The sequence below is a fragment of the Odontomachus brunneus genome, unplaced genomic scaffold, assembly GCF_010583005.1.
Source record: "Odontomachus brunneus isolate Ranch 3 - 2012 unplaced genomic scaffold, Obru_v1 Obru_scaffold_123, whole genome shotgun sequence".
Classification (NCBI taxonomy): Eukaryota; Metazoa; Arthropoda; class Insecta; order Hymenoptera; family Formicidae; genus Odontomachus; species Odontomachus brunneus.
In genome coordinates this window covers 191,609-204,263 of record NW_022639573.1, presented here as the reverse complement: position 1 = coordinate 204,263, position 12,655 = coordinate 191,609, and the positions used below count along the sequence as shown (strand labels likewise).

General features: G+C 39.9%; 1 protein-coding gene and 1 long non-coding RNA gene across 3 annotated transcripts in view; one reads left to right on the top strand and one right to left on the bottom strand.

The window, feature by feature from the left end:
• Positions 1–2,839, top strand: part of LOC116849652 (transcription factor Sox-1a) — a 218,211-nt gene extending 215,372 nt beyond the window's left edge. The window contains exon 4 of one of the 2 annotated variants that reach the window (XR_004379186.1): positions 2,160–2,839. Coding sequence is in view for 1 of the 2 variants with exons in the window: in XM_032827012.1 (XP_032682903.1) it covers positions 2,160–2,166 (7 nt within the window). In the remaining variant the exon portion in view is untranslated. The remainder of the gene's footprint in view (positions 1–2,159) is intronic. The other variant, XM_032827012.1, reaches the window with a different exon arrangement.
• The window catches only part of LOC116849656, a 293,934-nt gene that overhangs the window by 211,592 nt on the left and 69,687 nt on the right, over positions 1–12,655 (bottom strand). The window contains exon 2 of the long non-coding RNA XR_004379189.1: positions 494–653. This is a non-coding gene — a long non-coding RNA (uncharacterized LOC116849656). The remainder of the gene's footprint in view (positions 1–493; positions 654–12,655) is intronic.

Here is a 12,655-nt window from a genome sequence, read left to right as displayed (position 1 = left end):
TGCACGGCTTCCAAAGACGCGAGGCAGCATTCCGGGCTAAGCACATATTAATTAGGCGGCGCGCCGGCAGGAAGGCATAACTCCCTCGGGGATGGTTCGAGGCCGTTGCACGACGATGGTCGTGCCAGGCCGCGGTTTCCGAGTGTCGTGTTACCATCCTGCACCCCGCGCCAGGTCCCTTCCTCTCACTGTCTCTCTGCCCTGCCGCGCGCGCGCGCGCGCACACACAGTCGTCGGCCTCGGTAGCGTAGGACCCGCGGGTGGCCCCTAGTCCCGCCGCACGCCGTCTGGATCTAAGGCCCAGTACGTGGGCTCACCGAGGAAGAAACCGAGCACGACGTACCGTCGCATTAATAACACTGGTAGCCACTCATATGTTAAACGTCCACCCTGTTATGCTCGCCGCCGCCACCGTCGCCACCGCCACCGCCACTGCTACCGCCGTCGCACAGTGGCGGTCACAGGGAGAGGAAACGTCGTGGATACGACCTACCTGCAGTGGTGTGTACGGCATGTTGCTGTGGTCCTCGCGCTTGCGATGCAGATCAGGCACGCTCGCTCTCTCGTCTGGGCTCTTCCGGTGGTGCGTTCGCGTCAACCACGCCGAGGAACACCGGTCCGAATAGTTACGACGTTCTATGCGCTCGATGCAACTGTAATCCGAAATTGACGCAGCGTGTTGCATTAGTCACGTATATATACAAAAATAGAGAGTGCATTATTAAACGAAACTCTGAAATTGTTTTCAGGATCTACTACGCGTTAACCTTGACCAGATGGACTTTTGTGATTACCAAAACGTGAGACAATCAATGGTTAAATCGATAGTAAAAGTCTACAACTTTTTTAATTACATTTAGAAAACAATAGTCAACTGCATTGAATTAATAATTAAATTTAAATTGTACAATAATGTAAACTTCTTGTAATATTGTTGCAGTAACACACTCACTAAGAGTTACACTAAAATTTTCATATTATATTTTATATGTGTTGTATTGTTTTGAGCAAATTTTTATCATTTTCTCGTATTTCTGTTTCATTATTCTATGTGATAAATATGAATGGCATATGAACCATTTATCAGGATCACGTAACCTTTACGAATTTATATATAAATATGCTACTAAAATTATATATATATCTGTCTACCCGAATGTCCTCCACGTTTTTTCTTTGCTACCTAACGCGACAGCACTGACTGATTAAATTGATATGTTCCATTAGATTTCGTTAAACCCAATTTCAGTTTCTGAGTTGCTCTTTCGAACAGCTTTAACATTGAGAAAAAATACCTAAAAATACTTAACAAATATTTCTTAGGTAAGTACCATTAATATATGTACTTAAATTTTCAAAATTCTTTGCACTTAAACCGAGTATTATTTATATATCGGTTTAAATAAACAATACTCGATTTAAATGAAGAGAATTTTGATTTAAGTAAATATATTAATGGTACCCACCTAAAAAATATTTAATTTCCAAATATTTTTTTCTTAGTGCATTTGTAAAAAATTGCTACGTTTATTTTTTCTTAAAAGTATTGAATAATGGAGATAATTAATTCTCTTAATAGAATAAATTAATCTCTCCTTTAACTTAATTAACAGCATGGTGACAATCTGAGCTTTCTAACATCTGTATGTTCTGAAGGATCAGTTTTTGTGTGATACACATGGAAACTAAAATTCAATTTAGCCTCTAAATAACAGAAAACGCACAAGATACCACTTGTAAGTTTTAAAGAGGATCTCTCGGCAGAAATTAGTAGGTTATATAGAATCAACAGAGATATCAACATAGACTTCAGAATATCAAAATAGGCGTTAAATTGAATATTGAGGTCGGAAATAGGATCAAAATTTCGACTCGGGATTTAAACGAACCAGAATTCTGCTCAAATTAAGATTCTGGTTAACTTGAACAGAATGCTGGTAACCGGAATTCTGATTAGTTCATATCTCACTACTTATAGATACTTATTAATCCAACCAAATTTTTTCCGCGCGGCTATATAATTCTTCTTGAAAAATGTTGCGACATATAAGATTGAAAAACCTGGTTTTTTTTATATTGTTTTTTTAATTTTTTGCAATTTCTCCTTTGCATTTCTAATTTAAACGTTTCATAAACTCATTGAAATATTTCTGTTTCAGGTATTGACAATTGATAAGAACGTGCGACGCGAACCTGAGGAACCTCGCGGAATCGTACAGGCGTGTATACAGTGTTCTCGAGTGAAAATTGGAACAGTGTTCCGTGCGTGCATTTATTGCGGGACGTATGATGATGATTGTTATTACGTTTAGGTGTAGGATCACGCGCGATTATCGTCACTTCGCGTCGTCAATTATCATTATCGCACCTGCGGTAAGCGCAGGCGTCTGAATAATTCATGCCGCTCGCTCGAAAGCGTTCGAAGCGCGCTGCTGCTCTTTTTGGCGACTCGGTATGCATAAATAAGGGAAAGTTTCTAGAAATACGAGAATCCACAGATAACCGTGTTCTTCGTTGTAAATCATCCTCTTACCTACATACGTAAGGCAGTCCCCTCTCGTTATGCGATCCAATCGGATCTCTCATTAGTCTTGTAAATGCTAGTTTATAGGAAAACAGACACTTGCGTAGTGCGACAAGAGATACCGACGTTACCGTATGTCACTTCGTCCTCTTTTATATTTTGAACAAATAAATCGTTGATTCGAACAAGTCGCATTTGTCCCTTTCAAAACAGCTCTCCGATTTCTCCCTGAAAACACACCCCTTCTCTCGTCCCATCAATTAACCAAGAAAGAAAAAACAGCAGCAGCACGAGTAGATAGTGAGAGGTACGCGAGTAATCGTTTAATTAATCGGCAGTGAGGTCGAAATTACCGTCTTCCTGGGAGAAACGGAGGGTGCTGCGGGTCCTCGGTCTCCCTGGATCCCGAAACATAAATAACGGAAGAAGACGGAACACCGCGGTGGGTCCTCACCCCGAGAGAAGCCCTCGAAATCCGGCGCGCTCTATTGTCGATTAATTATCGTGGGTGCTTCCAAAACTTCAACGTTGATCCCCGACCTCATTCTAGCGATTTGTCATTACATTCTCTTCTCCACTTCCCTCTCTCTCTCTCTCTTTCTCTCCCCCTCCCTCCCTCTCTCCCTCCCTCTCTCTCTCTCTCTTGTATCTTGTAGTCCTAGATAGAGTATTATTCAAACTGCCTTTAACTTCAACAGAGGCAGATCGAGGCTACAATCTGATACGAAGGATCTGATGAGCGATAACTAATAACTGATTACCGACCTCGACGATCGATCAAAGAAACGAAGATCGCCGAAGGGATAGCGCGAGATAAGAGAAATAAATTCGCCGTTAAGTGCATCGTTGATAACATAGATACCGCCTTCAAACGGGTTAAATTGAGCGAATCGCGGATCCCCTGGCGTTCTCTCATGTCGTTGGACGCGCACAGCTCGTCGGCGTACGCATACCGCGGATGTTTCTCGAGGAATCGAATCACGTGGGCGGCAAAGGCAGTGCCTTGAAATTCTAAGCGGCGATAAGAGAGCGAAGGGAGAGCCTGGCAGCAGGAAGGCCGGCGGTATTTATCGCGCGACATCTCGATGACTTTATCATACAGCGTGACGCGGAAGGGGCCTTCGAGAATTGCCGGAAGTATCGTCGAATAATATCGATACGCCGCGACGCGTTGTGCTCGCACGCTGCTACTGAATGCGGAGCGGAAGTCGGCGAATTTATGTCTGGAATTCGTTTATATATATATATATATATATATATATATATATATATATATATATATGTTTAAATGCATATATATGGGTGTCTGGTGTGGTCGCCGGCTTGCGCGGCAGGTAAGACCAAGAGAAAGGAAGAAGAGCGGCCATAAGGGCGAGGGGAGGACAAAGAGAGATGAGGATACAGCGCGGAGAGCGCGAGAAGCTGCCTCACGACGGCGATACCAAACGATTTTCCATCTTTTCGCGCGCCCGCGAGACTCGAAAAAGCGGGCCGCTATCAGAAATTGAAATGTCACAGAGGAACAAAATCGCAAAACTAACGGCACCGGAATTATTTAGCGTCCCCCGTCCTCCCCTCCTCCCGCCCCCATCTGCGCGCTGAGTGCACGGGTGTCGGAAAATAAAACTGTAATGGAATACGCGTGTGATATTTCGACGTACACTTCATTCAGTTATTACATCGGTCGGAGGTAATTAAACATAACCGTGGGTGCACAATCAAAATGAAACGTCGCCGTAAACAATGATTCGCGAACTCTTTTTCTCTTTTCCGTCGTAATTCAGGAAATAAATATTCATGCCCGGTATGCACGATTAATTTGCGTGCAGGGAGACGGCGTAAACGTTTTCCATCACGAAAAAAAGGTGGTTTTTTACGGTGGATTCGTCAAATCTATAGTTCGCTGTGTTAAAAATTAAACGTTTAAAAATGGATCGTTGTAAAAAACGCTAAATTAAACGTTATAATTAAGTAGATTTATTAATACAATCAAGAAATTGTGTGAAAGTAATTGTCAACCTGCCCATAGAGCAAATCCATTTATCTGTTGATATTATCTTAATTACTGCAACAAATCATTTCGTACTTCAAGCTAATTGAAGTTTGAAAAACAAATTAATTAATTTTACCAAACAAACCACATGCTTCTTTAAGACATCTCTGAGCGTTGAATGAAGAAGTATTCTTGCTTATTCTACGGAGAAATACACTCTTATTAACTTTAAATGCAAGTATTTGTAATGAGAAATATGTTATGCCTTACGTAATTTAAACCTCTCACTTTCTTTAAAAACTGTACATTTGTATATATTTGTAGTATAATATATTAATATAAATAATATGTATCTTTATGCGCGTGTATGTTTACATTAATAATATTTTATCATATTATTAGAATGTATGTATGATTGCAGAGTAAATATTCCAGACATCCCAATGAGCATTATTATTTTCTACCGCTAATTTTTATTGCTAGGGTAACTGATTATTTATTTATAATAAAATCCACTAAAGTATCAAATTGATATCACAGATTAGTTGCATATACTAAGCTATATTTTCCACTGATTGTTGTAGAGAGAATCGTCTTCATTGCACTAATAAATCTGCTATAACGTCAAACTTTATTAGATACAACCACAAATCTTATGTAGACTCTGCATCTTAGTTATCCAAATATATTTTCACGATTATCATGGCATGAAATGATGATGAAAAATCTACTTTTAAGCAAATATATTGTATTGAATAACTCACTAAATTTATATCATATAATAATGTAAATTTTAGGTTTTTTATATATTGAGATGCATCTACAAATTTGCTAAAAGTTACATTCAGGTTTTCATGTTACATTTCACATGACATATTGTTCTGAGCTAATTTGTATAATTTTTCTGTATTTCTTTCGCATTTCCATTTCGTCGATTTATGTAATAAATATGAATACTATATGAACCATTTATAAGGAATGTAACCTTGTCAAATCGATTAGTGAAGTTGCTGCCAATTTACTTAGATTTGCCTATTTAGGTACATTGTACCCTTTTAAACTGAATCAGTAAAAATATCTTTGTTTGAATCAGTAAAAGAACTATTTTACTGACGATCAATAGGTATTTGCTGATTTCCTCAGTGAAAATGCCTCATGCATTTTTCTGTTCCGCCTTACGTTATTAATTTTGAGCAATTGAAGTGATTTCACTACAAAATCTGTAATATACAAATTGTTATACGCTATACCAAATCCAGCTTTGCTCGTTTGTGACGACAAAATCCGCTTCCACATGCTTTGCGTACAATGACATTGTCTGTGCTCGCGAAGTGCATCAATAGTAGGACCAGTCTCTATTATTAAATCCTACTATTAAATCCCTTCAGCGAGATTTTGCTGATTACAGTGCTATACTTATAACCGGATCACTAGTTGTAAATATAGCGTTTCACTGAAGAAACACAGTGAAGAAATACAATGATTGTACTTGAAAGAGTAGCATAGCAAACTAACTGCCCGTACATTACTGCCCATAGATTTGCTAAGCTACCGAGGTTTCCAGTTACGACGGCGAATCTTTTTTTTTCCGCGCACGTTTCTGCCGCGTTGCTCGCTCGCTCGCCTTCAAGTGCGTTTCGCAGTCGAGGAGTCGCGGGACGCGGCGAGCAAGACCGGCGCGCGAATATTCGCGCGGTCAATAAACCGAGAGTGCCGTGAGCCGCTTCTTGCGATTTCCCGGGCACAGCACGGCGGAGTTATCGAAGATCCGTTCTACGGCTATCGCTGTTCGGTGCGATAATCGCTTAATCGCTTAATTGACGCCGCGCCACGTCGATAGGAATCTTCCCAGAGCGCGAAGACGGCGAGCGTCTCTTCCTGGAGCGACGTGACGCGCGTCATTATGGGCTTCATCAGCGAGTCGCCGCGGAAAAATCGCTACGTGCCTTGCGCTCCATTCGTATGCCGTTATCACCGGCCGCGCCGATTAATTCAACTTTCCCGCGAGCCTCAGACTCAAATCCTCCCTCGTTGATCACCCCCATACGAGAGAACACAGCGTCGTTCAGCGCGTTAACGCCGCGTAATGCCTCACGCTTTGATTAGAGCGGACGAATGCGGTGTCAGGGAAACAACGACGTTCTTATTAACGCCGAGTCGTTCATTAACATTCACAACAACGTATCCCTACACAGCCTTACAATATATACACATGAAAGGGATATTCCGGCATCGAAACGTGTCCAAGTTGCGTGCGAGAGAAAGAAAAGTATACATGAGACAATCGTCCTCTGTGCGTATGAGCCGAAATCGTTGCCAAGTAACAGTTTTGACGATTTCTATATTCTACAGTTTTTCCGAATGCTCTGGACTCTGTTTATAAGCTATACACATATTGGAAAAGCTACCAGTTTTATGTAAAAGTGCTCTCTGTAAGGGGAACCGGAGCTAGATCCGTATTTAAAAATTTCGAAGTTACAACTTCCCAGTCTTACTAATTGTTGTGACTGACTGTACAAACTATTGCTGCAGAATCATCGCAATTGCAGGTGGCGGATCGGGAACGATGACGCATTCAGGACACAGGCGCACCCAGCAATCCTTAGGCGTTTTAGTTTATCACATTAAATGTTAAGTATGTTGAATCGCGTGTAGGAGAGGCCGGAGCTAGATGCCCTATATTTCCGAATCTCGAAGTTACAACTTCTCAGACAACTAATTGTTGCGACTGATTGTACAAACATAATAGAAATAACCTTCTTCTATATGTTAGCGCTCGCCACGATCCTGTTAAACATATATTTTGTTTTTCCATAATCAGAATACATGCAGCAACGTAGCCATCTTGCTCTTGTATCGGATTCAATTGTTCAGTAGCGTAAAGAAAGTCACATAAAATATATATTCTGATTAATAGTTGCGAGTTCTCCACAGCCCTCTTGCCGGCCTTTAATTTAATGGACCAACTTTACCTCGTTTTATAAATGGAAATTGCTTTATTACTCGAAAATACATCATACACTTGCAAAAAACTTCATTAACACTTTGTTTAACTTTATTCATTCATGATAGAGAATGCTAATACAAAATATCGAGAGGTTCGAAAATTTACTTTACTATTATTTAAAAAATCGGTTTTTTTCTATTTTTTACTGTAATATTATTCCAATTTCTATGAAATTCAGGAAAAAGTATCTATATTCTAAAAAGACTATTTCATGATTTTGTATTCACTGTGTGTATTCACTCAAGATAAATATTAAAAAAAGAAAATACATATCTCTTTGGAGTTATCTAAACCCGGTATCTTTTACATTATGTGTTCTATGTAATATAATTGCGAAGAAAATGATTTATTTTGATTTATCTTCACTTACATTTATCCCATGAGAACAAACGCCTTACCGATATGGTAGAAAAAAGAATATATTGAACATAAGTTTTCAAGATTAATTAGCCTCAAATATTAATAAAAAATTAAATTATACATCACTTTCTTATCATTTACTGTAATGTTGTGTATAGACGCTTGTTAATCCCTACACAATTATATCCCAATATATGTCATTTAGTATTTTATTCAACTCTTAGATTAACTCTTCATCATCATTGCTGAAGTACAAACTATTTATAAGCTATAGTGTCTATCGGCTATACGCTGTTCGATACATGCGCACAGAACACTATTATCCCTTGCCGCCTTTCTCTCTCGCACTCAGCTTGGACACACTTTCGGTCCACAGGAGACAAAGGCATTTCCCTTCCATGTATATACATTCTAAGTACACCGCGCGCACGCACCACGAGGAGAAACGAGCCGGGACGTCGCATGACCCAGCATGTGCACGTGCCCGCGATCGGCGGAGGTGGCGATAATTGCTTAATTGACGGCGGTCGCCGATAAGCATCGCCATCGCGTGGCTGCGAATGGTAAGTGTAATATCTTCGTGAGTCTCCTCTCTAGCGGTATGCCGATATCTCCCCGAGTGTGACGGTCGCGAGAGGGGACGGAAATGTGTGAGGGAGGAAAGGTGGCTCGGAGGGAGAAGAAGACGACAGGTATCGGAGGTGGACCATGTTGTAAAAGCGACTGCGAGAGAAGAAGAGAGAAGGACGGACGGAGGAACGAGAGAGAGGAAAAGAGAGAAGAGTACACCGTCGTATCGATGGCCCCGAAGAGACGAGGTGTGTACGTGGTGTCGGCTGACGTGTCTTTTCTCCTGGCGAACAAGGCCTCGTTGTAGAAAGGTGTCGGGGCACCGAGCAAAGAGCCTCGAGATCCGCTCCCTCGTCCCCTTGCTCCGCCGTCGCCCCTTGAGTTCCTCGCCGCCACCTCCTCCTCCTCCTCCCCCTCCACCTTCTTTTCCTCCTCCTCCTCCTCCTCCTCACTCTAGCGCTCGTCCTCATCTGTCTTTGTCTACCTCTCGCGCGTTGGCGCGAGGAGATATTAGAGATGCGAGATAGCTTTATTAAAGGTGAGAAGATGCCAGCGCGAGAGACACCACCGAGTCGGTCGCTTTGATCACACGAATTATCGTGACTCCTCGGACGCGACCCGCTCGTCTCTCTATCCATGTCTCTCTTTCTCCCTCCCTCCCTCCCTCGCGAGCGAGCTTACTTTCTTTCTTGTCTCGGACTCGTTCGAGGGCTCATACGACACCCTCGAGGTGATTGGCGCGGGGAATGCGTGCGCCATCGAATCGGCTCACCCTGTGCCGGATCGCGGCTATTTAAAGCGCGACTCTGGATATTAAGGAGAATCTGCAATTTTGTGGTAGTACACGGACAAATTTTCAAGTACTTGAACGGATGTCAAACGGATATCAAAACTCACTGACAAGAAATAATGTCTCTGTTATTTCGACCAAAAACATTCGTCTGAACATCCAGCTGCATTGAAGGGAGAAGAAATCTTTACCGACAGAATATTGACTTTCTTCTGCAAAGTGTACGTTGTATTAGCTGCACAGAATTACAAATGCTTTTACACACTAAAAATACATGCGAGGATGAACTGGAGCATTGTTCAATATATGACAAAAGCGATAAAAGATTCCAAAGTTGACATTTCGAATGTAAGTTAGTCTGTCAAACGCTGTTAATTAAAGTAAATATTTACCTGATACAAAAGATCTATAACTTGTATATACTAACAGCAAGTTTGCTCCGTTCTTTCAGAAAAATTTCGGAGAATATTGCGCGCTGTATCTTTATATCTAAGTTTAGAAAAATATTGAAGAAGTTTACAGAAAAATTTCTACACATGCGTGATTAGGTTTGCTGCTAAATATAGTAAAACAAAGCAACATTCACGTAAGTTCTGTATATGCAAGAAACATGAAAAAAAGCAATGATTGTATTAATGACGATCGTCTTTGTATTATTGACATTGTTCGAGTTCGTCATCGACTTTAGCATTCCCTTAAAACTCGGTGGAAATAATTGGAAACAATTAACTGAGTGGAAACTTCCTACAGGAATATTTCTGTTCCTACAACCGAGTTTTTTATCTAGTCGCCAAGTAACAGAAAATTCAGTCACACTAACAAAGTTGTTTTTTCCTTGCAGATGGAAAATAATCAGTAATAATATTGTATATTAAAGGGTTTACAATTTTGCAGTACATGGAAAAAATATTCAGTTCGGATATCTGAATAGATATCAAACGGAAAACTCGCCGACGAAAAATAATGTTACTGCGACCGAAAATATCCGTCTGAACATTCAGCTGCATTAAAACTCGGTTGAGATAACTGAGAACAATTGGCTGAGTAGAAAACTTCTACAGGAATATTTTTGTTTCTACAACCGAGTTTTTTTATTTGGCCGCCAAGTAACAGAAAATTCAGTTACACTAACAAAATTGTAGAAAATTCAGTTACACTAACAAAATTGTAGAAATAGTCAGTAATAATATTGTATATTAAGGAGTTCGCAATTCTGCGGTAGCATATGAAAAAAATGTCGAGTTCAGATATCAGAATGAATAGCAAACGCAAAACTCGCTGACGAGAAATAATGTATCTATTAATACTGCGACCGAAAACATTTGTCTGAACATTCGGCTGCATTAAAACTGCATTAAAACTGCATTGAGATAACTAAGAAAGCAAAAAAATAATACAATAATATAAAAGTCCAGAAACGCGATTCAATTATGCTAAACGCTTGGATATACTATCTCTCCCGGCTAAAGTTCAAGTGAATTTCTAAGATCCCGGCTGGATTGGCTCTTACTCTCAATGTATGAGAAGTTTGCACAGATTTATGACGTTTTCCCTCGAGGCATATGATATAGGATGGACGAAAGGTAAAAGTAAAATAGCAGGAGCACGGATGGGGCGCGCGAGAGGATAAATAATTGACTCTACAGCCACCATGGCGTACGCACTACCGGTCGCCCGCAGCGTCCTTGGCGGCTTATAATCCTAATCTAATTTTATAGACGTACCTGACGTCTCCGAACGCGTACTCCGGGAGACCTCTAGAAACGATTATCCGTAATGGCGATGACGTGCGGACAATAGTGCGTAGACATAAATACCACGATCCCGATCTTTGGACACGCCTCCGATTAAATTAGAAACGCTTGGCGCGGCAAAAAAACGATTTAAGTGTTTAGACGTTCTCTGACGGACGTCGGTTGAGGACAAGGCACGATCGAGCGAGCGAGAAAAAGAAAGAGAGAGAAAGAGAGAGAGAATGAGCGAAGGAATCAAAAGAAAATCCTCGTATTCTCGTAACGTGCGTCGCGCGAGTGCCAAAGACACAAAGAGAGTAGATCTAGAGAGTAAAATATACACGCGGGACGTCACGGAGTAGGAGATACTTCGTATTCCGAGAGACTGAGAACTCTTCGGTAACACACTGCGCAAACTTCCAACTTGAAATTGCAACATCGCAAACAATAATATGTACGAATGCCGTGAAGCGGGATAAAATTAAACTCTCGAGATCGGACCACCGACCGAAGAAAGTTCAAGCCGACGAAGAAAGAGAGCCCGGATAGACAGGTGTACGTAAATTTGGCAGCAACTTTACCAGCCGCGATTTGTAAAGGTTGCATTCCTTATGAGTGGTTCATATGGCATTCATATTCATTACGTAGAATGACGAAGTAGAAATATCCGAGAGATACGAAGAAAATGGTGGAAATTTCTTCAAAACAATATATGTCATGCAAAATATATGTAATACAAAAATCTGAGCAACCTTTAGCAAGCTTGTTGCTGTATCCAGTGTTGAGCATTAATCGATTAAAATTTCAGTTAAATAAGATAATCGGCAGATCAATAACCGCAAAACTAATTAATACAGTCATGTATACAATTATATATACAGTGTATCCCATAAGTTCGGCAACGGCAAGAAAACTTGGCGGGGGAGCATTTTAGAGAAAAATATTTCGAATAAAAGTTGTAAGGCTCAAAAAGTCGCATTTAATGAGAGTAGTTATTTGACCTAAGATGACGTCGCCAAAGTCAGGACAAGGTCAACTTTGCTTTTTTAGATAGAAATACATATTTTTTTATTACGGCATTTTATTCTACGTAAAAAAGCAAACAACTTTTGTTTGAAAAAATTTTTTATACGACCTCTATTTTCTAAGATATTTACGTAAATATCTACAAAATTATTGGTTTCAATAATTTTTTACTGAATTCTATTAACTTTACCGAAAAATATTAAGAGACAAAAATTGCTTATTTTGTTTTCAAAGAGCTCTGAGAATTTTTTCAGAATTTTGTGTTAACTTTTTAGTACTTCAAGAAAATGCAAGAAAATGCAATACTAAAAAATTAATATAAAATTCTGAAAAAATTCTCTAAGAGCTCTATGAGAACAAAATAAATAATTTTTATCTCTTGATATTTTTCGATAAAGTTGATAAAATTCAAGTAAAAAATTATTGAAATCAATAATTTTGTAGATATTTACGTAAATATCTTAGAAAATAGAGGTCGTATAAAAAATTTTTTCAAACAAAAGTTGTTTGCTTTTTCACGTAGAATAAAATGCCGTAATAAAAAATATGTATTTCTATCTAAAAAAGCAAAGTTGACCTTGTCCTGACCTTGGCGACGTCATTTTAGGTCAAATAACTACTGTCATTAAATGCGACTTTTTAAGCCTTCGAA